Genomic DNA, 26,014 nt, shown 5'->3' with positions numbered 1-26,014 from the left:
TCGTCCTCATAACTGAGGGTTGGCGAGCCAGGAAGTCATCAACTAGCTTCCATGAATTCTCTTGGGTGATTATAGCACACCAGAGGGACCCAAACCCTCATCTGGTGGTGGGTACACATACACACCTATGGGCAAGTTAGAGTAGCCAATTCCAATTGAACTAATCTGAATGTCTTGGACTGTTGGAGGAAACTGCAGCCGGTTTCACTAAGTTAGACTATGACTTTAACTTAGACAGCGGGTATAGTCGGGCTTAGCATAGACGTCTAACAAATACTGTTGCACAAAGCAGTTAAGACTCCGACTATCTTAAGTCGTACTATGCTGCAAAGGATTGTGGGTATTTTAAGACTCTTTTCAAAACAAAAAAAATGGCGGACACAGTGGTTGTTCGGTGCCGTTTAGCCACTCGGAAAATCTTGCTATATTAGAGGAATTTAATTCCTACAAAGACGTTTTATTAGGCAAATTCAGCAAAGAATGTAGCAATAAGAAAAAACATGAAGTGTGGGGAAAAAATAACGTTGTCTGTGAATAGCGTTAATCCATCTGCGAGAAGAGATGTTGCTGCCGTGCGTAAAAACACCCCCACTGGAGGAGGGGGTTTGAAGAAACTAAAAGTAACCACCAAAATGGTCATCAACATTTATGGCGACGAGTCGCCCTTATTCTGGGGAGTGAAAGGAGAGCGGAGTAACTGGCTTCGCCAGACCCAGCAGCAACTCCCTTAGCAACGTTGCTAGCAACGTTGAAGCTGAGGCTCCTTCACCCTCGGAGTTGTCATCACCCAGTACCTGCGCGGATGTGACACTACACGAAGAGCCTGCCAAAAGGAAAGACTGCAACTTAAATTGAAGAGACTCGCGCAGATGGAGGAATGATGTAGTAATGTGTGAGTGTGAGTGTATGTGAGAGAGAGAGAGAGAGATAAGTGATGAGTGGTGATGTAATTATATGCATAAATGAATTGATATTTATATTATTTATATATATTTATAAGTAATAAAATGAATAAGCTGGCATTACACTGTTTGTTCTTTATTGAATACTTTATAGTTAGATTATAATAGCCTAAATTTGTGTATTACATACTTGCAATGAACTTCACTGCCTTAACATTTCAAGCTTTCTTGTAGTTATTGACATTGATGGCACTTGTGGCTTGACTGTTTTTTTTTTTTTAATTAAATTTTATAGCCCTTAGACCCATATTAGACTGGGGGGAGGGTGTCTTACTTTTTAAGCCTAAAATTAGACTTAAAAAATTAGTCTTAACTTTTGTGAAACTGTCTTACTTGCATTAGACTGGTCTATAAAGAAACTTAAGACCAATCTTAACCCATAGACCAGTCTAAACTACTTTAGTGAAACCGGACCCTGGAGCACACGCACGCAGGCACGAGGAGAACATGCAAACTCCACACAGAAAGGCCCCAGTTGGCCGCTGGGCTCAAACCCAGAACCTTCTTGCTGTGAGGCGACAGTGCTAACCACTGCACCCCTGTGCCACCTGTACAGTGTAAGTAGTTCCATTTTATTCTTATTCAATTTGAATGATAATTCTAGCCTCTGTGAATTAATCTACAAGTTAAACGAGTCCTTCTTTCCATACTGGCTGCTCCATAATGCTTATTTTATCATTTCTATTTGAAGAAGGATCGCTCCAAATATGTGGAAGCATGTGGTATCTGATCCTTTTATAATTTTTCATTCTGATAAATAATGTGCAACCAATAAATAAAATGAATGTAATAGAAATCATATATTAAACACAAAACAAGGTGCAGAACAAGAGGCTTTGGCTCCTACGAAGCTTTTAATGTCAGCTTTTATGATGCTCCATTGACACTTGGGTTGAACTCATTTACAGTATATAGAAAACAAGGTTGTGAAATCCCAGTAACCTTTTAAAATTCACTCTGCGCAGCTGTTGCACTGTAAGCTGATGACATAACATGACCTTGCTTGTATAAGCAATCCAATCCGTTCCAAACAGTGTTTAAGTTTGGATTAAAAGTGAACTCAGAATGCTTACAAGGCCGACAAGGGCGAGGAGAAGAGGTAGCCGCGGTGGGGTCCGCCAGAGGCTCAAAAGACAGGTTCACCGGAGGATCCCTCTCCCCTCGATAATCCTCGCCAATGTACAATCCCTCCGGAGTAAGGTGGATGAACTCCAAGCAAATGTTAGATTCATATCGGACTATAGGAATGCCTGCCTTATTGCACTGACTGAGACGTGGCTCAAGGAGCAGGATCTCCAGCCCAACTTGTAAATCGATGGTTTTGGAGTACCGTTGTGACTTGACAGGGACCTGGCAGCAACAGGAAAATCGCTTGGTGGTGGTCTGTGCTTGTACGTTAATAAGAACTGGTGCAACACAGTTGTGGTCAGAGAAACTGTGTGCGCCCATGACATTGAGCTTATGTCTGTCTCTCTCCGTCCTCACTACTTGCCGAGAGAGTTTCCACAAATATTTGTCACACTTGTTTACATTCATCCGAGGGCGAACGCTGATATTGCATCTAGGGTAATAGCACAGACGGTGCAAAGGCTGCAAAGCATCGCCCCTGATACACCGAATTTTATAATGGGCGACTTTAATCATTGTAGGCTTGGAAAGTCGCTAAGTAACTTTTCTCAATACATCACCTGTCCTACAAGACATATGAAATGTTTAGACCTTTGCTATGGGACAGTTAAAAGAGCCTACAGGTCCTTTAGTAGAGCTCCGCTCGGTTCGTCCGACCATAATGTTGTTTATTTGGTTCCGGTTTACAAAACTGTCCTGAGGAGGACAAAACCTGAGCGACGTTTGGTTCCGGTCTGGTCTGAGGAATCCACACAGGAATTATTGGACTGTTACTCATGCACTGACTGGGATTTATTCAAGGAATCATGTTCTAACTTGGATGAACTTGTTGAGACTGTTTCTGCTTATATAAGTTTCTGTGAAAATGAAATAATTCCTAAAAAGGCCATCTTCATTTTTCCAAATAACAAACCATGGGTGTCAAAATCCGTTAAAAGTATTATTAATCAAAGGAATATTAGCTTTAATCAGGGGGATATCACCATCTATAAAGATTTGCAGAAGCAAGTTAAGAGGGAGCTCAAATTAGCCAAACTTAAATATAAAGATAAAGTTGAATCCCTATTGAGTAGTGGCAAGTCACGCCCCGCTTGGGATGGTGTGAAGTCGATGATGGGCTTGCAATCCAATCATAAAAAAGTCCTCTCTTTTGATGGCAAGACAGATTCTGAGCTTGCAGATGATTTGAACACCTTTTATAACCATTTTGATATTTATGATTTTACTCAGGAATTGTCTGTGTACAGGGAACTAGGTGCAGAGCAACCTGTTGCCATCACTATTGATAAGGACAGAGTTCATAAAGTCCTTAGGGGGGTGAAAGAAAGGAAGAGCCCTGGTCCAGACAATATTGGTGGCCATCTCCTTAAAAGCTGTGCAGAGCCACTGTCTGACATATTTGCTTTCATCTTTAATAAGTCTCTCCAATCACATCAGGTTCCTCACCTCTGGAAAGAGTCAGTGATTGTGCCCGTACCCAAGACTAAAGGACCTAAATCATTAAATGATTTTAGACCAGTGGCCCTCACATCCCTTATTATGAAAGCTTTTGAGAAAATTATTAAACAGGAAATTTTAGATATAATTCATCCCCAACTTGACCCCTTACAATTTGCCTATAGGGCAGGTAGGGGGGTTGAGGACGCTACAGGTAGCCTGCTTAATACAGTTCTTAACCACCTGGAAGGTGCAAAGAAATTTGCATGTTTACTGTTTATTGATTTTTCATCAGCTTTTAATTGTATTCAACCTCACATTTTAGCAGACAGACTTTTAAAGACACACAACATTAACCCAGGGCTTATTGCCTGGCTAGTTGACTTTTTAACCTCCAGATCCCAAAGGGTTAAAGTAAATGGTGTCCTATCTGGTAATCTCTTATCCTCTACTGGCTCCCCCCAAGGATGTGTCCTCTCCCCTCTCCTCTTTGTTTTATATACAAATGAATGTCGTTCCCAATATGATGGAAGTCAAATTTTTAAATTTGCGGATGACTCTGTTATTGTCTCTCTTCTGGATGAAAGTGTGATTGAACATGGACCAGTAGTGAAGGATTTCAGCGATTGGTGTAAGTGCTCCTTTTTAAACATAAATGCCTCCAAGACCAAAGAATTAGTCATTGATTTTAGGAAAAAGTGCCCCCCTCTTCCGTCTACTACCATAGATGGTCAACTTGTTGAGATAGTACAAGAGTACAAGTACCTTGGCACAATAATTGACAGCAAGTTATGTTTTGAATCACACTCTGAGGCTGTATGTGCCAAAGCCCATCAGCGCATGTATTTTTATCGCAAATTGAGAAATTTTAACATTGATCCCACTTTTGAGAATGTTTTATTCCTGTTTTATTGAGTTTGTTTTAACCTTCTGTTTTATCTGCTGGTTTGGTTGTTTGTCTATGAGAAACAAAAACCGACTAGAGAGCATTGTCAAGACATGTAGCAAGATTGCTGGCATCAACTTCCCCACTCTCTCCCACATCTATTCAAACAGAGTGGCAAAGAAGGCCCAATCTATTGCAGCTGATTCCAGCCACCCCTTGTCTTGCCAGTTCAAGCTACTCCCCTCAGGCCGCAGGTACTCCATGCCCAGATGTAGGTCAAATAGACTCAGGAATTCTTTTATCCCATCTTCCATCTCCATTTTAAATAATTTGTCTGAATTATTTTAAATGTATATTTTTTTAGTTTTATTTATTACTGTGTTTTAGTATTGTGGGTATTTTATGTTTTTGCTGTATTGTTGTGTGTCTTGTCCTGTCTGCTGGCTGCACAAATAATTGCCCCTTGGGGACAATAAAGTTACCTTTGACCTTTATTTTTAAATTTGTTATCTCAACTCATCTCATCATCTCTAGCTGCTTTATCCTGTTCTACAGGGTCACAGGCAAGCTGGAGCCTATCCCAGCTGACTACGGGCGAAAGGCGGGGTACACCCTGGACAGGCCGCCAGGTCATCACAGGGCTGACACATAGACACAGACAACCATTCACACTCACATTCACACCTACGCTCAATTTAGAGTCACCAGTTAACCTAACCTGCATGTCTTTGGACTGTGGGGGAAACCGGAGCACCCAGAGGAAACCCACGCGGACACGGGGAGAACATGCAAACTCCGCACAGAAAGGCCCTCGCCGGCCACGGGGCTCGAACCCAGACCTTCTTGCTGTGATGCGACAGCGCTAACCACTACACCACCGTACCACCCTAAATTTGTTATTTGCTGTAGAATTTTATTTTGCTCTAAACCTCAGCATATGTCCCAGTCAGAAAATAAACCGTAATAAATTAACCTAATGAAAAAGTAAACTTCGTGAATTCACAAAAAAAAAAAAAAATTCTGGATGCACATCCCTAAAGCATAAGTTTGCATTATGTTGCTGTATTTAGAATAAATGTGCATAAAACATTTTGAAGACTTAAACCAGTATTTTGTGAAAAAAATAATTTAGATCCACAGTATAACACAAGAAATGCTGAGAGGAAAAAAAGAACAAAATAAAATTTTATTTGTACTGTAAAGTAATACAAATTAAATGGTAAAGAGAGGACAGTTATCCAAACAACATTCAGTAGTGATGGAAAAACAAGTGTCCACAATCTTGAATAGTGAGGGACTGGTTTAGGTAATTGCACACGTTCACAACAATAATGCTGCCAAAACACAGACTGCATGTCAATAAAGTGTTATTCAAAAAGATCTAAAATATTGATTCATGCAAGTGGAACAATGGAATACAGATGACAGATACAACGGCACAACGCCAACACAATGGAGTTTAAAAATGAAGTGGGTGTAATTAAAGTCATACTAACTACAGCTGCTTGGATAAAATACAAATGTCCAGCAGTGTAACCAGAAAAGGGAAATTACAATTCATAAAAAACCCAGCCCTGCCTTACTGTCCATTCTTCCCAAATCATTAAAAAATAACATCGTTAAAAGCTTTCTGATAAAGTAGCTACACTATATGATCTGCACATCCATGTCCTGTATATACAGTATACTGAAGGTATATTTAATCACTCATATCCTCCATAGTCTCCTCCTCCAGTTCTCTCCCTATTTCCTCTAATTTCACAGTCTTTTTCTGCCCGTTCTTCTCTTTACTTTTCTCCGGTTCGTTTTTGTCTGCTGGAGCGTACCATGGCCGGGATGGGTTATCCTCGCACGCCCGACCTGCACTCCTCCTGTAGCCGCCCCGTCCTGCCCGCACCAGTCCCCAGCCCTGAGGTTTACCCTCATGAGGGCCGTTGTCCTGCACCCCTCTTGTCTGGTCCAGCTCCTTGGCGCTGAGCGCGGGCATCCGCACGGGCACCGTGTTACCGAATTTGGAATAGTCCACAGAGTATCGGCCATCCTCTTCGGTCATGATGGAGACGAAGCGGCGTCCCCAGAGAATCTCCTCCGGTGTGTAAGACGTGCGTGCCTGCATAGTGATGCCGGTGGTCTCCACCACTCCTGACAAGGAAACAAACATATGGTACAGGAAGCCATGTATTAATTATATTGCAGAGAGATTCGAGCACACTGTGCTTGTTAGGAGTTAAGGTTTTTCCCCTTTTACAATCACAGACTTTGACTTATCTAAAATATACGTACTATGAACATACTGTGAACTGTAAGACACATTTGCACTACAAAAGCCTCTTTTGTCTTCGTTGAGTAATAATCTGTGATCTCAAATAGCACTCTAGGCATTTAGGGAACTAAACAATCTCTATAGTGCCATTATTACCTCTGCCAAGAAGGTTATGTTTTTGGTGTGGTCTGTTTGTCTGTCTGTAGGACGAATTTCTATGAAACATGGTGGAAGAGTGTACCACGGGCCAAGGAAGAATCCAGTAAATTCTGGAATGGATCCGAGTCACGGTGATCCACGAATTGAGATTTGTCCTTGGCGGAAGTCTGCACTCAAGAATGCCATGCATCTTAAAATCCAGTAGATGTCAATAAAGTTCATCCATCCATCCATCCATCCATCCATCCATTATCTCTAGCCGCTTTATCCTGTTCTACAGGGTTGCAGGCAAGCTGGAGCCTATCCCAGCTGACTATGGGCGAGAGGCGGGGTACACCCTGGACAAGTCGCCAGGTCATCACAGGGCTGACACATAGACACAGACAACCATTCACACTCACATTCACACCTACGCTCAATTTAGAGTCACCAGTTAACCTAACCTGCATGTTTTTGGACTGTGGGGGAAACCGGAGCACCCGGAGGAAACCCACGCGGACACGGGGAGAACATGCAAACTCCGCACAGAAAGGCCCTCGTTGGCCGCTGGGCTCGAACCCAGGACCTTCTTGCTGTGAGGCGACAGTGCTAACCACTAAACCACCGTGCCGCCCACAATAAAGTTCATTAGTGACGAAACATAGCCAATGCAGAAATATGAAGACTCCATACCATAATCCACATTCACAGACCAGTAATCCTCTGGGACACACATGTAGGCTAGTTGCTCAAAAATAATACAGAAAGCAGTAGTCATGGCGCACTCGGGGACAGTGGTTTCAAAATATGTCCTAATGTGAAACAAACAGGCTGTGAAAACGTTGCCAATAAGTACGACTCATCCAGACATATAAAGTGGTTGCTGTTGCAGATTTGCATATCATAAAAGAGTCGACTATTGTCCTTGGTGGAGGTCTGCACTCTCTGAGTGCCCTTCTAGTGTTATACTCCATCTAGTGAGTATATGTAGTGAATAGGAAGCCACTTGTGATCACTGAGGTGATGGGATGAATGTTTCTTCATTTAGGTTCTTTTTTAAAGCTTAAAAAAGGTTCTCCTCATATTACAGCAGTAGCCAATAAAATATCCATTCAGAAGAGAGACTCCAGTCTCTGTGGCTCCAAAGGCTTTGTTAACAAGAGGGGAAAAAAAACAAACAGACCACTGGCATCCAATCGGTGAGGAAAATTAATGTCTCGACTTAACTGTTCATGGGGAGGAGCAGCATTTGTTAGGTTTCAAAATAATACCTTCAACTAACTTAAGTGGTGTCAGTCCTGCGCGCCTTGGCGCATGCACCTGAAGGCGTGCCTCAGGCTGAGCGCGCGCCAAACGAGCTCCAGCACATACACCGTGAACAGTGAACTATCAGTGAATCAGTGAACTAAATGTTGGGCTATTTAAGGACTGTGCTTAAGGTAATGCAACGCGAAATATTACGCCACGTTCCGTGTGCATTACCGAGTCTTGTTTCCCATCCTTGTGGTTTTCCTGGTTTCTCGACTCCTGTTCCTGGTTCTAGTTCTCGTCCTTGTTTTGCCTCCGATATCCCGTTTGCGCCTCGATCGACCTCTTGCCCATTTTCGTTTTTATGACCTTGCCTGCTGATTTGGACTGTTTGCTGTTGTGTGTGTTTCCTGCACTTTTTGTATAAATCGCACTGTATAATATTAAACACTTCTGCATTTACATCCGCCTCTCTCGCGCACCTGACAAGTGGATCCTGGTTTGCACTAGAAATGTACACTGTACCCAAGTACCAGCAATAAAATTATAAACAAATAAACGCTTATGATAGTTTATAATATACTTATGATGTTGCTACCTTCTGTAATCTTGCAATTGAAGGAGTTCAGCACTTTTACTACAAATTGCTCTGTCTCTATACAACAGCACTTTTGAATTTTCGAATCTGATTGGTCAGAAGGCGTTGGTTGGTTTTGTAGAGCGGCATGGTTCTGATGGTTGCACCAAACAGAAGAAAAATTAATGCATTTGTTCTAATAAGGTATTGTTTCTATAGCAACAGTGACTTCTATAGTAAGACGCTCCACATGCGCTAATAATAAACAGTCTAATAATAGATTAAAAAAAAATATATATATATATATGTATATGTATATATATGTTATTTACCAGCTGGGAGGTCCGTATCGTGAAATGCCGTGACCGAGGTCTTGAAAGTACTGAGCGAGGCCCTCTGGGCAGAGGTCAGTAAAGTCACGGTATTTCACCATACGTACCGACCTTAAGCTGGTAAATAATTTTTTTTTTCTTTACCAAATTCTAACAGAAAATGAGAGCGCCCGAAAGGGAAAGCTGAGGCGAGCCGCCATTTTGAATCCTCATTCACGGCTGTAATACAAATGGCTTCCTCCTCGGTATACAAGTGCACTTCCATGGCAGGAAAAAAAACTACATTTTGCCGGCTATGTAGTCCCCTATTTATACAAATAGGAGTCATTCAGGATTCAGCCATGTTTTTGCTCGACCAAAGTTATACAGTACAGGTAGTCGTCGACTTACGACTGCGTTTGGTTATGACTGACCGGTCGTAAACCGATCTGGTCGTAAGTCGGCCTATGTTAAACGAACGTAAGTATATTGTGATGTGTAATGCTATTGTAATCATCTCATCTCATCTCATTATCTCTAGCCGCTTTATCCTTCTACAGGGTCGCAGGCAAGCTGGAGCCTATCCCAGCTGACTACGGGCGAAAGGCGGGGTACACCCTGGACAAGTCGCCAGGTCATCACAGGGCTGACACATAGACACAGACAACCATTCACACTCACATTCACACCTACGGTCAATTTAGAGTCACCAGTTAACCTAACCTGCATGTCTTTGGACTGTGGGGGAAACCGGAGCACCCGGAGGAAACCCACGCGGACACGGGGAGAACATGCAAACTCCACACAGAAAGGCCCTCGCCGGCCCCGGGGCTCGAACCCAGGACCTTCTTGCTGTGAGGCGACAGCGCTAACCACTACACCACCGTGCCGCCTGTAATCATCTTAAAGTCTTATTTTATCAACATTTTCTTATTTCATTACCTTGGCTCATTATTTGGTTTAAGTCAAACACTGCATACTACACTGCGTACAGTACAATTCGTTTAATATGTGCAAAACAAAAAATACGAAATACAGGTGTGAAAAATAGAAAACATTTTAGTTTATAACATACCAAAATACAAATGTAAAACAGCAAAATACAAAACTTAGTGACCGCTGGCATCACTGGTGCTTGGCTGTGGGTCATCTACATCATCATCAGCTGTTGCAGCGCTCGGGCTGCTCGTTTCATAAACCAGGAGCTGGGGCGGAAACTGTATGACGGAGTGCGCGAGGGAGCGCGAGAGAGACTGCGCGTGTGCCGGGAGCTGGGGCGGAAACTGTTGTACACGGCGAGAGGCGCTGCCAGGAGCTGGGGCGGAAACTGTCATACGCTCAGCTAGCTCAGCTGGGAAACACTTGCCAGTCATAACCAGACGGTCGTAAAGTCGATCGGTCGTAAGTCGCATAGGTCGTAAGTCGACGACTACCTGTATTATGACCTTTATATTGCATAAATAAAGCCATTTGGTGAAACTTTGAAGAAGAGATTGTACTGGTTTCAAGTTTTTACCGAACGTAATATTATGTATTAGGATAACATGGTCCAAAATGGGCCTCATTAACTAATGAGATCAAACTGTTAGCAAGTTAGAGGTTTTAGCTTTCTCCTGAAATGTTTTATTTTATTTCTTCTTCCTCAGGGTAGTAAAACTCGCTTTCGGTGTGAACACTGTCGTTACCGCTATCCATGCTGTAAAATTAATGCTATTCTCCTGAGAAATAATATTTTTTTCTTTACCAAATTCTAACAGAAAACGAGAGCGCCCGAAAGGGAAAACCGAGCTGAGCCGCCATTTTGAATCCTCATTCACAGCTGTAATGCAAATGGCTTCCTCCTCGGTATACAAGTGCACTTCCATGGCAGGAAAAAAACTACATTTTGCCGCCTATGTAGTTCCCTATTTATACAAATAGGAGTCATTCAGGATTCAGCCATGTTTTTGCTCGGCGTTAGCAAGTTAGAGGTTTTTAGCTTTCTCCTGAAATGTTTTATTTTATTTCTTCTTCCTCAGGGTAGTAAAACTCGCTTTCACTGTGAACACTGTCGTTATCGCTATCCATGCTGTAAAATTAATGCTATTCTCCTGAGAAATGCTGGCAAAGATGTATAAGATTTTTGATAATCTTATAAATAAATCTTATAAATAAAAAAAAGATAAATGTTGACAAAAAATGCTACTATGTTTGTTGTTGTTGTGAACGAGCGAGTCGCCAGAGGTCCGTAACCGGGGTCCATAACTGGGCTCCGTACTGTAGGATACGGACCCGCTCGCCAGCCAATCAGAGCGCAGGATTTGGACCGCGAAAAAAATAATGTTATTTATCAAATAAAATCAGATGATTTTTTTTTAATATGATGAACCTGTTATTCTGTAAGGTGACATTTATGTATTTAACTGTAACGCTCAGAAATAAAGCTGTTCCATTAAGTTTTCCACCACAGCAAACTCTAAGGACAGAAGAGGTTGCATTTTGTAGTTTCTTAGCAAAAAGAAGCATTTTTTCTGTCTTATTAACTTCAAGAGAAAGTGTGGGAATGACTTGTTGCAAATAACAGGAACTTCCCTGGTTCCCTAGTTTTGATACTTACCCTAAAAGAGAAATATTATGCTTCTGTTATTAAACTGATGCTGTTAACCAAAGCATAATTAGTTAACATGTTTATTATTATTATATAACTAATTAATCTTTTTTAAATGTGTTTGAGTACATGACTATAAATTTACTAGGAATTTCCATGATTTGTTTGCTATCTTGAACACAATCTTATATTGCTACGTGGCAGAAAACCCACTGTACATTATTAATAACCGCTCACTCTCACTGAGACGGGTTTTACTAAAAGTCCCCTAAATAACCTGTTAGATACAAAACACATGAAAGAAATAATCCAGTAAAAAAAAAAAAAGCAACCTATCGCTCATTGTAGCTGCAGTGGAGCATCCTCCTACCTTCCAGTATAATTATGATCTCCAGATCCTCAGTGGCCAGTGACTGGGCAGAAAGCTCATACAGGGGGCTTCCTCTATCAATGGTGTGACTGATGATGAGGGGCGAGACGAGGAAGATACCATTGCTCCTGAGCGGGTTTTCCACCTGGATGTCAAGTTGGCAGACTGGAATCACCTCCCCTTCTGCCGTCACCGTCCTGCGAATCACCTGAGGGAAGTGGCACAGGACAGGACAACCAATCAGCATTCATGGGACAGAGCCCGTAAAGAAGTCAAGAATTCCTAATTTGGTCATTTTGGTCAAAATTTCTCCCTGGACAATGAAGTCTACCATTTCTCCAGACCTCTTCCTCACCTGCATCTGAATGGTAGCTGATATGATCATACTCTTCCTCAGGTCTCCAACACGAAACATGAATGTGGGTTTGCCGTTGCGCGGCGCGATGACAGCATTACGGGAGAAGATGAGCGTCTCTGCTCGGCGATTGGCTTGAGCTGTTTTCATGAACACGCAGCCCAGCATGACAGCGTTGATGATGAGGCCCAGAATGTTCTGGATGATCAGAATTACAATAGCCAGTGGACACTCTTCTGTGACCATCCTCCCACCAAAGCCAATGGTCACCTGATAACATACATGATAAAATACAACATGGTACAAATATAGATATATATGAGAGAGAGAGAGAGAGAGAGAGAGGGAGGATATTACACGGTTGCATGAAGATATGAAGTTTATCCTCGAGTGGCGAATGTATATATCCCAAGTGAAAGAAGTGAACGAGTGAAAATATTTTCAACACAAGAAGATATATTCTTAATTTATCTTAAGACCAACTTCATATCTTTTTTTTTTTAAAGATTTTTTTGGGGCTTTTTTTTCACCTTTATTGGATAGGACAGTGTAGAGACAGGAAATGAGTGGGAGAGAGAGAGATGGGATTGGGAAATTACCTAGGGTCGGAATCGATCCCGGGTCCCCGGATTTATGGTATGGCGCCTTATCCACCTGAGCCACAACCCCCCCAACTTCATATATTTGCGCCACCGTGTCTCATCTCATCTCATTATCTCTAGCCGCTTTATCCTGTCCTACAGGGTCACAGGCAAGCTGGAGCCTATCCCAGCTGACTACGGGTGAAAGGCGGGGTACACCCTGGACAAGTCGCCAGGTCATCACAGGGCTGACACATAGACACAGACAACCATTCACACTCACATTCACACCTACGCTCAATTTAGAGTCACCAGTTAACCTAACCTGCATGTCTTTGGACTGTGGGGGAAACCGGAGCACCCGGAGGAAACCCACGCGGACACGGGGAGAACATGCAAACTCCACACAGAAAGGCCCTCGCCGGCGATGGGGCTCGAACCCAGAACCTTCCTGCTGTGAGGCGACAGCGCTAACCACTACACCACCGTGCCGCCACGCCACCGTGTAATGTTCTATATTATATGGATATATCCACAAAAAAATGCAAGTTAATCAAAATAATTTTAATTTTGAACCAGTTCACCATTTTGACAACGTGCATCTAGTCAGCAGGAAAACACTGGGAATGACATCATCAGAGTGAAATACTGGAAATATGTCACTCAGAGCCACGATGTATTTCATATGGAAAATTTGAGGTTTTCAACATGAGAAGATAAACTTCATATCTTCAAGCCAATGTGTAATTTTCTTTTTATTATACAGACACGTTCCCAAACAAAAAATATACAAATTTATCAAAACAATTCATCGATTTCCTCATGAGTGACACAGACATTTATGTCACAGTTTTGAATTTCCCTGTCCCAGATGTAGCTCATATGAAAAACACGTCCATATGTGTGTGTGTGTGTGTGTGTGTGTGTGTGTGTGTGTGTGTATTTACAACCACAAATTTTTAAAATACTTGTAGGTACTGAAGATTGTAAAGTGTTACTTTAAAATGCCCTCCAGAATTATTGGCACCCCTGCCATAAATGCAAGCTGTTGTATCATCTCATCTCATCTTCTCTAGCTGCTTTATCCTGTCCTACAGGGTCACAGGCGAGCTGGAGTCTATCCCAGCTGACTACGGGCAAAAGGCGGGGTACACCCTGGACAAGTCGCCAGGTCATCACAGGGCTGACACATAGACACAGACAACCATTCACACTCACATTCACACCTACGCTCAATTTAGAGTCCTGTTGTATCATTTTTATTTGAATTTTTTTTTCTCTAAAACAATGGTTTCTTAATTATGGCCACCCTTAAATTAATATTTTATTACACCTGCCCTGGAGAGAATAACAGCACTGAAGCTGTAATGTCTAACATGGTTGGAGATACTTGTGGAGGATTTTGGTCCACTCCTCCATGCAGAACATTTTTAAGCCCATTTATTATTTTTAAGTTTATGCGTGTCAGCTCAGAAGATAAGTTTTCATTCAGGACTGAGAGACTGAGCCTGACAGTGCATACAGTAACATGTAATATGTTTGTGTTGATTGGGAATATGCTTGGCTCATGACCTTTTTCAAAGCTCTATCTGTGGCCAAGTGTGAATCTCCTGGCAGAGGCATCAGAGCTGAGATATTCTGGACCAATCCGAGCAGAAGGGTTCACGGCAAATCACTAATTTCCCCAAATCTTTTTTTTTTTTGCTCATTCTTTCTGAAAGGTGCTAATAATTCTGGAAGACTCCATAAGCTCTCATCTCATCTCATTATCTCTAGCCGCTTTATCCTTCTACAGGGTCGCAGGCAAGCTGAAGCCTATCCCAGCTGACTACGGGCGAAAGGCGGGGTACACCCTGGACAAGTCGCCAGGTCATCACAGGGGACACCGTAAGCTACCTATCATAAATCTTTCATTTTATCCAGCCTGTTTCTCACCTGCACCTCGATGGAGAAGAGGAACGCTGAAGTGAAGGAGTGGATGGCAGTGACACAGGGAACAGGTCCAGGCTCACTAGGATCTCGTGGCTCCAGATCACCATGAGCAAAGGCCAGGAGCCACCACATCATGGCAAAGAGCATCCACGAGCAGAGGAATGCTGAGGTAAAGATAAGGAGCGAGTGCTGCCATTTCAGGTCCACCATGGTGGTAAAAACATCCTGCAGAAACCGACCCTGGAGGGAGAAATTAATAGAAAAGCAAAGCTAAATTGCATTACCTGCGATATCAATCTTGCTCACTTTCACCAAAACAAAACTACATAAGCATGGCATATATTAAATTGTCTTGTAAAAAAAAAGTGAGAATGCATTACATGCAAATAAATATTTCATTGCTGTACCTGTTCCCGTATGTTCTTGTGAGCCACGTTGCATGATCCGCTCTTGGTGATAAAGCGAGCGCGCTGTGATTTGCTACGGCAGCGGTTCGGCTGGGTTGCATCTTCAGCCAGGCGGGTCAACAGAAATCCTTCAGGCACCAGGCCTTTCCGGGCCAACATGACTGGATTTTCAGAGTTTCGTTCTAATAAACAACATAATACAATACACTATTAAATAAATTACTGTTGCTGAAATTATATAAACCCTAAAACTATAACTGTACAGCTATTTCAGTAACAAAATGCCCTGACAAGGAACAGGTCATCCAAAAAGACCACAAATTATAATCTTTATTCAAAACAATGCTTTACAATAAAATCAAAAACCGATTTAACAATTTGGAGTACACTTAAGATACTACTGGTTGCTCCTTGGAGAGGAGACAGAGGATGGTTTTACACCTGTGGGTTGCTACATAGATTTTAACATCAAAAGGATTGTGTATCAGACAGGGGCGTGGCAACAGGGGAGGTAAAGCAGGCAGTTGCCTGGGGCCCTGAGCTGGAAGGGGGACACAGAGGATGGCATATTACACAAGTCCACAACAACGACAGTTTCATAAGAACCCCCTTAAACTAAATTTAAGGAGTTCTTGTGAAATTATCTTTGCTGTGGACTAATGACCACGAGCCAGCCTAGTGGTTAGCATGTCCGCCTCTTGACCAGGAGATCGCGAGTTCTACTCGTGGTCAGGTCATACCAAAGATCATCATAAAGGTGGTAGAAATCTGGCGAGGCACGCTGCAATACAGATGTGAGTGGGGAGTCAAACTCTTGCAGTTACCAGAGGACCAGCCCCCCACTGTAACCCTAGCTGTAAAATAGGCGAGAGGCTGAGGGCTATAGAAGCGGAGATCAGCGCTGCCCAATACGCCTTAAGGGCCTGGTTAGTATTGGGACTAACCAGGCACAGGAGGAACTTTGACTTTATGGACTAATGTAAATCCTCCATCCTCTCCTACTTCTACTTCATTCAACCATGTACAGGAGACCACAGTAACATGTCCAGAGACCCTGTTACTAACTTGCTGCCAAAGGCTTCATAATTACAAACTAACACCATGAAGTGTACTTACTCTTCAGACAATCTAAAAAGAAAGTGCAGGCAAGAGGAGGAGGAAAAGAAAAAATAAAACAAAACAAAACCATGGTTGGTGAGAATCTGTTACGATGAATAAGCTGGTTATGCCAAGGGTTTAATTTGTCCCAGCAAACAAATAGGTTGGTTGTAAATTCAATTCTAACAACTTTTTAGTAGCTTATCTTATTCTGCTTATTAAGCTGTTGTTAATGCTAGGGCTATCAAAATTGTCTCATGTTAATAACACATATATTAGGGATGTCAACTTTATTGTTTATAACCACGGTTCGGGCCAGAGGGCCTTGATGTTAAATGATTACAACCAAACTGGCCCAAAACATGATCAAGAACATTAAAGTGCATATTCTGGACCAATTTCGGGTCTTTTTATATGAAAGTATGTCTCTTTACACACTCATCCAGAAGGGTAATTTTGCACAAGGCCATCTGTCTACAGCAGAAAAAATAAAATAACAAAATGTGTCTGGAAAAATCCCAAGGGAGTCTGGAGCCAGATTCATGACGTTACCTGCGGAAGCACCAGCAGGCTGCGAGAGCTTTGCATGGTTTCAGTGCACAGCCTGTGTAGACCAAGCGCTCCCATTTCTCTCTCATTGTCCGGTCTTTTGGAAAACGATGAGTACTAATCCCATCAAGATTGGTGTTGCTACACCCTCCTACGATACATCTGTTAACCATTTTAATAATTACGTGATAACGCTGAAGAAATTTGCAGAAAACCACCAGGTCGTTTTCTCATAAACAAACCAGCGCTGACGTAGGATTCAGAGGGAGGCGTCCCGCACACGATGTCACGAAAATCAGTGTTTCCCGGGAAATCCAAATACCAAGTTTTTTCAGAGGCGGACCAATTCGCCATAAATGGCTTGATTTCAACTGAATTTTTCTGGTATTGCGCAAGGTAAAAAAATTGTGCAAAATGTGACATATTTGACCAAAGTTTAATATAAAATAGGAGAATTACATTGATCTTGCTCCTGAATTTACCCGTGATATGCAGTTTAACTTTGACAGCTCTACTATATATATTGAATGGGATGGGATGGGGTGGGGTGGGGTGGGAGCCCCAGAGAACCTCTCACCTGGGGCCCCTACAGTCCCTAAACACGGCCCTGGTATTAGGTAATCTATAGGAATATTTTAAAAGAATCTGACTACAATGTTATTGTTCTGAGCATGAAAGATAGTGGGGTACACCAGATATACATACATCACCACAACGCAGGAGTTCAGAGGATCCTGATTAAACTGATGCAGAGCGGCATCCCAGATTTGGTGTGGATGTCCATTCATTCATTCATTCATTCATTCACTAGACATCCACTGAGTTTGTCTTTATGATTAAAGGGAGCAGACAAGATAGGACCTGGGGGAGAAAAACAAAACAAGATATATATCATGATGAACTTCAGTGTAGCACTTACAGGTTTTTTTTAAACTCAAATAATCACCAATATCACATTAATACAGATATAAAACTGCCTATAAAATGTGAAAGGCCAGGTAATTATAATAAAGATATACAGTTGATCAGTAAAGATAAAACAATTGGATGTTGTCGTAGACAATGTTGGAGTGCATTAGATAACCTCAAAACTAGAACTCAAGCAGCTCTCTAAATAAATATACAACTGTTTGTTTTTTAAAACAGCTGCCATAAATACAGCTGAGATAAATCAAGTTTAAAAATAATAATTTAATATCCCTGTTATTTGTACGGTATTCAAAAACCCTAATCAAATCATATACAACAGCACACATTCTACTAAAAATGAAAAAATAAAAGATTAATTTATTAACGCGGTTAAAATGGCATTACCTTGATGCACCGCTTTACATCGAGGATGCTACAGTATTTGTGGCTGTTGCCCGGATCCCGATAAGACCCGCCCCCTGCTCTACGATTGGTCAAATAGCTCACGGCTTGCAGTTCAGGATTGGCAAAGAGCTCAGCCTCGCCGCGTTTGAGGATCACCTGCTAGCCAATCACAGCGAAGCAAAGATGGCGACCATTGTCAGTGTCATAAACAGGACAGCTAACGGCTAATCCAGGTGAGCGGAGCCGGCGGACTAACATATCCCACAATCCTTTTAGCCTGCTGAGCGTTTCAGAGAGTATACGTGTATTTGTTTTGACTCCTAGTGGAATTATTTTGCTCGTAGAAGCGTTATTTAGTTTTATTTTTCGCTCCGGTGTTTTTGACTCGTTTGCTAAAGAGTTCTGGGTATTATTTACAGGCTTGTTTATAAAAATGGCTGATCACTGGAACAGGGGTAAGTGACACGTAGTTCATTATTAATACAGCTGTGTACAGCTCACACACTTTTAGTCCAAACTCACAAAACTGTGCACTAACTTCAAAACATTCATGAGGTTCTTTTTATTAGTTCTTAAGAGCGTCGTTTATTAGAATCAGGGTCAAAACCGAGTTTATTGCCAAGTCCGCTCTCACATCCAAGGGATTTGATTTGGTGGTTGAACAGTTAAGATAGAGGGAAGAAAAAGACAAAAGTAGTTATATAATACACTAATAAGAATCTAAAATATTCCCGTTCGAGTTCCTGACAGGAAGCAGCACGTGAAGCTGGGGAAACACGGGGTCACGGTCTGAATTTACCAGGTAAATTTAAACTGTAGCAGCCACGGTCTGAATTTACCACAGTATAAATTTACCAACTCGGTATAACTTGGCCTAGTCTGAATTTACCAGCCTAATGAGAGATTTATGTTCGTACTTGAATTATTTTCACTTTATCTTGATGAATATTGATTTAAGCAAGACTCCTCATGATTATAATAATTTAGTTATTCTGTCAAATTTACCAACCTGGTATAATTAGACTGCTGTCATTGGGCCTAGTCAGAATTTACCAGCCCAATATGATATGGGATTTACGTTCATACTTGATCCACAAATAAATTTTCACTTTATCTTAATGAATGACCCGTGTTTTAGTTCCAGTTTATGCACTAAGTAGGCTGATCAGGAGCAGCCAGGAATGATGAACTTTATCTTCATGAATATTGATTTAAGTATATATGAAAGAACGAAATCAGAATGTAAAGTGTTTTGAACAACTTTATTAACTTCATTTACACACATCTACTAATAAAATTCAATCCAAACCATTCTTGTCTACTGATAATCAAATCTCACAATTGTAGTCACAATTCGCGTTCTATTAGTCCAGGGGTTCTCAACCTTTTGCAACCTGGGCCCCACCAAAGCTGGTTCATTGCAGTTGGGGGCCCCTCTTCTCGCCCCGCCCCCATCCCCCCCCCCAACACACTCACCCGCAGTGACGCCACCCGACCTACAGCACCTTATATTGACCGATAGATAGATAGATAGATAGATAGATAGATAGATAGATAGATAGATAGCCCTGGGCTAGATTATTATTATTATTATTATCATCATTATTTTTATTATTATTAGTAGTAGTAGTAGTAGTAGTAGCAGTAGCAGCAGTAGCAGCATTATCCATTCCATAGAAATACATAGGCCTATTATCATTATTAGGCTATTGTTATAATTGGCAGTAGCACCACATTTCTAATCTGCTTTCGGGCATTATTATTATTATTATTATTATTATTGCCTATTATCATTACTAAGATGTTGGCAGTAGTACAAGACTTATGTTCTTTCAGGCATTATTATTATTATTAGGCCTATTATTATTATTATTATTGCTGTTGTTGGTTGTTGATATTATTATTATGCTATTATTATTAATAGGCATTATTATTATTATTATTATTATTATTATTATTAGTGTTTTTATTAGGTATTTTATTAGGCTTATCATTAGTTGGCTATTGATATCATTGGGAATTGGGACCAGGCGTGAATTTAGGTTTTACTTTTTACTGTGCCTTTGTGATCTGCATTTGCGTTAATGCGAGACCTGAGCCTGCTTTGCCTTACAAAGATCCTCGATTCTTGGCGAAATGTTTGACAAGCACAGTCTCAAGTCATCCTCAATTTGCGCACGATTGCGATATTTCGTTTTGAGCGCAGTCATTTTTGAAAATCCTGCCTCACACAAGTAGGTCGATGCGAATGGGATGAGCAGTTTCAAGGCTACGTCACACAGTTGCGGGTGCTCCTGCATCAATGCTGCCCAGAATGTCGAAAGAGGGCATGAGGTGAAGACTGCCTTAAGTCTACTGTCACTCTTCAGCTCAATAAGCTGTTCCTGCATGTCAACTGGAAGTTCGTCAGCAGTACACACAAATGGATCTCAAACCCACGCAAAAGAGCGATAATCCTCTGTGAAGTATGCCGCAAACTGTTTTCTCATTACCGACAGGTGCTCTGACGCTGCTTGAAAGACAGATGAGAAATCGTGGGAAGTGCCTGCATTACTGATAAAGTCTGCAAGGCTTGGGAACATATCACAGTTCCCCCGACTGATGCGGCCACACACGCAAGATTTTATGATAGATTGATGATAGATTTTATAATAGTATTGATTTGTATGTAATAGTCCAATGTCCTGCATTTTGACATGGGTAAATGTGTTGCATCTGCTTAGCTACTATAGCCTGTTAGCCCCAGATTTTTTTTTCCTCCATACATGAAGCCTACTCGCGACCCCCCTGGAGTACCTCCGCGCCCCACCAGGGGGGCGCGCCCCCCCGGTTGAGAACCACTGTATTAGTCCATAAATGTGTTGAAATGCTCGGTACAAAATCGCAGCAAGAAATGGTAAATTTAGACTTCCCGGAAGTTGACCGGGGGGAAAAAAAAAAATCGGTCTGCGCATGGTAAATTTATACCAGCGCACGATCAGACCGTGATACCGGTGTCACGGTCTGAATTTACCAGGTAAATTTATTAACTTAAACTTTATTTACACATACTAATAAAATTCAATCCAAACCATTCACACAATACAAAAACACATTATCTACACATTATAAATCTGAAAAATTGTAAAAATATCATCTTTCTTTTGAAAATGGCGAATCCCTGGTCTCGTGTCTCTTTGGACTGTGTGTTTTGCTGATCTTCATTTTGTGGCTGGGAAATGATTGTTTCCTCATCCATATTCAACAGCTTGTCTACTGATAATCAAATCTCACAACTGTAGTCACAATTCGCGTTCTATTAGTCCACAAATGTGTTGAAGTGCTCGGTACAAAATCGCAGCAAGAAATGGTAAATTTAGACTTCCCGGAAGTTGACCGGGGGGAAAAAAAAATCGGTCTGCGCATGGTAAATTTATACCAGCGCACGATCAGACCGTGACACCGGTTCTGACTCCCGAACCATCAGCACCGGTTCGGAAGTCAGATTTATACTGGTTTGTTCGTATAGCTTCAATCATTAGCTTGAGGATATCAGCAATCTCCATTTTTGTGACCTGACGCATACATTAGGGTGCATCAGTTGCCCCTTAAAAATGAAAAGTTCCTCCGATCATGATGCATTTTTGTTTTTATGTTCCTTTTGGTAAGAAAACACACTGGGTGAAATATTTTGACAAAACTCAAAAGTTTAATGGTGGCACCAGGAGCTCAAAGTTATGGAAAAAGCTGCTATTTTATGACAATTTCGATCACTTTTCATGAAACATTATGGCACCTTATAGAGTATACCAAATATCTTAGATACACATTTTTAGTACATATTCTAAATATATTATCAAGCACAGTTTGAGTTTTAGCTGTTCATTGAATCATTGTTCAACTACTTTTAAACAATACAAATGTATTATGAATCACATTAATGCTTCTCAATCCCTTGCAAAGGTTCTTAACATGATCTCTGGGTCACAAGGAATCAATAAATGGAGTCCAACATTGTGATTCAAACCTTACGCGAAAACATAAAATAAGCGTTTTTTGGCAAAAAATGAACCTCATGGTGCCACCATTAGACACCATTAGAATATGGTCAAAAAATTTTACAGGGTGTCTTTATTGGTGAAAAGGAACACCCAAACAAAAATGCATCAGATTTTATGAAAGTGAGGGCAACTGATGCACCCTAGCATACATGCTTAAGAGTTGTTTATATCCAGTGGTGCTTGAAAGTTTGTGCACCCTTTAGAATTTTCTGTTTCTCTGCATAAATATGACCTAAAACATCAGGTTTTCCCACAAGTCCTAAAAGTGGATAAAGAGAACCCAGTTAAACAAATGAGACAAAAAATATGATACTTGGTCATTTATTTATTGAGGAAAATGATCCAATATCTGTGAGTGGCAAAAGTATGTGAACCTCTAGGGTGAGCAGTTGATTTGAAGGTGAAATTAGGTGTGAGTGGGCACCCTGTTTTATTTAAACAGGGATCTATCAAAGTCTAATACTAGGCTATCAGCTCGTATACCGTGAGTAGAGAAAAACAAAATGGCAGAGTGTTGCTGAACCAACCAGGGACAAAATAAAAACTACTCAAAAACATAACCCCAAACAATACAATAAAGCAACAAAATATAGAAAAAGTATTTGATGGTAAGAATGTATCTTTATTTTTAAAGAATTATCGCATTTTTCACAAATTGCTAGCGTCATTTTGCCGGTTTGTTTACATTCTAAGCGGAAATTATTTTGTCGGATGTTTTGTATAAGGTTTTATCAGATTTGCAAAAAATACTGTTTCTCAAAATCTAGTGAATGCGGATAGAATAAAGCAGTTGTTCCACTCAATCTTGTCATATATGGCTTATAGCCGACTCGGTGCTACGTGCCTCGTCAGCTATCAGCTCATGTACAACTCTATTTCATGGAATAACTGGTAAATATAAATTGTCTAGGCTTATATTAAAACAGGATTTAAAAAAAATTCTAATTTCTGCTTTTAATTAAGTAAAGGATTTGTGTACCTCTTCCACCACTGTCTTTCTAGGACATGGCTCTGTGGATGACATGCTGGATGTAGAAAACAAACGCATGGCTGAGAATCTTGCAAATAAAGTATCCAGACTGAAATCGGTATGTTAGAATCACTCCAGGTTGTAAAGTAACATTATGCCTTACTTCACAGATTCCTGTGTTAATGAAATGCGTGAATTCTGTCTCTTCTCCCTTACAGTTGGCATATGATATTGACAAGGAGGCTGATGAGCAGAATTCCTACTTGGATGGCATGGTGTGTGTGTGTGTGATCCTGTCAGCAATCATGTGAAAATAATATACAGTGCAGTGTGGCATAAAAGTCAGGAACCAGTGAGAGTAAAACTGTACATGTGTAATTTTGTTTACAACACATGCTCTAGGTGTTCACCCTCAGCCACTGTAACATACTGTATGTGGATTTTGCTCAACATACTGTATTCCCATTGGTTCCTGTCTTTTCGGACATTTTGGGAAATGTGGTACTTGGTGGATTTATGCCATACAATTGTCAAATATTTGAGGACACTCCATAAGGAATAGTGTACAGCAAGCTGGTGATTATCATGACGTAAACTCCAACAGGGAGCTTCAGTACCGTGGAGTGGTCTTGAATCACCCTGAAAGGATTTATACAGAAATAACACGCCGTAGTATTAACCAATCAGAATCAAGTATTCAAATAGGCCGTGTGATAACATTCAACACTACTTTTTTTTTCCTCTTTCTTTTTTAGGACTCAAATTTCCTTAGTGCAACTGGATTGTTGACGGGCAGCGTGAAGAGGTTCTCTACAATGGTCCGCTCTGGCAGAGATAACCGCAAGCTCCTGTGTTACGTGTCAATAGGCCTGGTCCTGATGTTCTTTCTGCTTTACTATCTCATCAGACGGATACAGAACTGACATGTCTGCATTATTTTATTACTACATGATTTCTCAGTTTTATGAGATTCATTTTTGGAAATTCGGTACTTCAATGTTTTTGTTTATACAAAGAAATGTTTTCGGGGATGTTTTCCGTCACTCATCTTCTAGGTGTATTAAAAGTGATTAGAACTGAAAGCTCATGGGCGTGATTCCTGTTTATCCTGTATGGAGACGCTTACTTTTTCCTGTATTGACTTAATCATGCTCTGATTGCAAGATATTCCATAAATGTAACAAAATAAAGATTTTAGAGGGGTTTTTTTAATCAGTCTTGGAAGGCTTAAGGAATATGATGAGAACTAAATGCTTTATAACTGACCTTTTTTGTACTAATCGTGTAGTATGTAACAGTATAGAAATACTGTACCTATATTGATTTATTATTAAGGTTATTTCTAATGTCTTCTGTAAATTTCTTTTTTTCTCTTTAAATATATTCATTCTCAGGCTTACTTTTAAATATGCTCTTTAGGTGAAGTGAAGAGCGTTGCTGAGCTCTGGTAACTTCTTTAACATGCAAAAGTCTTAGGCATGTGTAAAGAAATGGTGTAAAAATAATGAAATGTTTCAACATTAAAAAAATATTATAAACAGCAGTAAGCCATAATAAATGAAACAAAGTCAATATTTGGTGTGAGACGACCCTTTGCTTTAAAAAAAATTAGTAGTCTGAGGTACAGTGAGTGCAGTTTTATAAGGAAATGAGCTGTAGGTTTTACTGAGCATCTTACAGAACCAGCCACAGTTCTTCTGGACACTTTGTCACGCTTGCTTCTTAATTTTGAACCAAAACCTAGTACGTTTTCTTTTTTTACTCTAAAAAGTGGTCGGTTATGTAATATACTGCTCAGATATAAACTTTTTTTTTTCCTGTAACATTTACTTTTGTGCTGGAAAGATAAGTCATCCGGATATTTGACAAAACTCTTGAAAATCTCCGGTTTTCCAAATGGAGGAATTTATTTTTCGCGTTCCGTTTCATAGAAATTATGGGTTTTCGATCGACTTTATATACATACCTCATGTCACGTGAATGAGATTTTATTGCGAGATCGTGCTTTAGAAAACGCGGTCTCTTTTTTTTTTTTCTTTTAAGTACAATTAAACAAAGCTAAATCAAGAGCAAAATATAGACATGAACAAGACATTTCAAGAACAGACTTAAAAAAACAGAATAGACGAGAGTAATTAAGTGTGCGAGAGCATATTTCCTGTAAACAAATTTAACGATTTGCAAATGTTGATAGTCTTTAAAGCCTTTATATTTTTCGTTGAAGAGATTGTCCTGGGTGGTGTAGTGGTTAGCGCTGTCGCCTCACAGCAAGAAGGTCCGGGTTCGAGCCCCGTGGCCGGCGAGGGCCTTTCTGTGCGGAGTTTGCATGTTCTCCCAGTGTCTGCGTGGGTTTCCTCCGGGTGCTCCGGTTTCCCCCACAGTCCAAAGACATGCAGGTTAGGTTAACTGGTGACTCTAAATTGACCGTAGGTGTGAATGTGAGTGTGAATGGTTGTCTGTGTCTATGTGTCAGCCCTGTGATGACCTGGCGACTTGTCCAGGGTGTACCCCGCCTTTCACCCGTAGTCAGCTGGGATAGGCTCCAGCTTGCCTGCGACCCTGTAGAGCAGGATAAAGCGGCTACAGAGAATGAGATTGTCCTCATATATTGTTCAAGTTCTTTTTTAAGTACAAAGAGTTCAGGCTTTCTGTTGATGAATTTGCACTTGTGTATGTGAAACTTTGCTAAAAATAAAAACGTTTATAAACAAAAGAATGCAACCTTATCTTTGTGATTAAAGTTATGAAAACCAAAAATGACACTTGTAGTAAAGGTGAGAATCAGAAAAGACAGAATCAGCAACATAGCTGTGGAAGTCCCTCCAGAATTTATAAGTGAATTCACATGACCAAAACAAGCG

At 40.8% G+C, this 26,014-nt stretch overlaps 2 protein-coding genes across 4 annotated transcripts; one reads left to right on the top strand and one right to left on the bottom strand.

Annotated features, from left to right (window-relative positions):
- Positions 1-6,112: 6,112 nt before the first annotated feature.
- Positions 6,113-17,606, bottom strand: kcnj11l (potassium inwardly rectifying channel subfamily J member 11, like). Its single transcript, XM_060908575.1, has 6 exons — positions 17,535-17,606; positions 15,183-15,364; positions 14,779-15,015; positions 12,263-12,532; positions 11,908-12,115; positions 6,113-6,555 (listed from the first exon to the last, which is right to left on the bottom strand). Exons 2-6 carry the CDS (start codon positions 15,339-15,341, stop codon positions 6,113-6,115), a joined length of 1,317 nt encoding a protein of 438 aa, XP_060764558.1. The 5' UTR covers positions 15,342-15,364; positions 17,535-17,606.
- A 706-nt stretch (positions 17,607-18,312) lies between these two features.
- On the top strand, positions 18,313-25,589 carry bet1l (Bet1 golgi vesicular membrane trafficking protein-like). 3 transcript variants are annotated; one of them, XM_060908553.1, is made up of 4 exons: positions 18,313-18,376; positions 23,186-23,271; positions 23,372-23,428; positions 23,909-25,589. In XM_060908553.1, exons 2-4 carry the CDS (start codon positions 23,206-23,208, stop codon positions 24,074-24,076), a joined length of 291 nt encoding a protein of 96 aa, XP_060764536.1. In that variant the 5' UTR covers positions 18,313-18,376; positions 23,186-23,205; the 3' UTR covers positions 24,077-25,589. The 3 variants fall into 3 exon arrangements, with proteins under 3 accessions (XP_060764536.1, XP_060764529.1, XP_060764546.1); XM_060908546.1 differs by lacking the exon at positions 18,313-18,376 and adding an exon at positions 18,383-18,598; XM_060908563.1 differs by lacking the exons at positions 18,313-18,376; positions 23,372-23,428 and adding an exon at positions 18,383-18,598.
- The last annotated feature ends 425 nt before the right edge of the window (positions 25,590-26,014 follow it).

Source organism: Neoarius graeffei, chromosome 2, assembly GCF_027579695.1.
Source record: "Neoarius graeffei isolate fNeoGra1 chromosome 2, fNeoGra1.pri, whole genome shotgun sequence".
NCBI classification, from domain to species: Eukaryota; Metazoa; Chordata; class Actinopteri; order Siluriformes; family Ariidae; genus Neoarius; species Neoarius graeffei.
The sequence above is the reverse complement of the archived record's forward strand: the minus strand, read 5'-3'. Positions and strand labels throughout refer to the sequence as shown.

Bases quoted from the DNA above. Each gene is read 5' to 3' on its own strand.
- kcnj11l (XM_060908575.1), bottom strand. From the start codon at position 15,341: ATGTTGGCCCGGAAAGGCCTGGTGCCTGAAGGATTTCTGTTGACCCGC. The intron at 12,533-14,778 runs GTGAGAAACAGG...GTATGTTATCAG, and splicing joins TCTTCTCCATCGAGGTGCAG to GTGACCATTGGCTTTGGTGG. The intron at 6,556-11,907 runs GTAGGAGGATGC...TTTCCTTGTCAG, and splicing joins GATCATAATTATACTGGAAG to GAGTGGTGGAGACCACCGGC.
- bet1l (XM_060908546.1), top strand. From the start codon at position 18,577: ATGGCTGATCACTGGAACAGGG. The intron at 18,599-23,185 runs GTAAGTGACACG...CTGTCTTTCTAG, and splicing joins GGCTGATCACTGGAACAGGG to GACATGGCTCTGTGGATGAC. The intron at 23,272-23,371 runs GTATGTTAGAAT...TCTCCCTTACAG, and splicing joins AAGTATCCAGACTGAAATCG to TTGGCATATGATATTGACAA.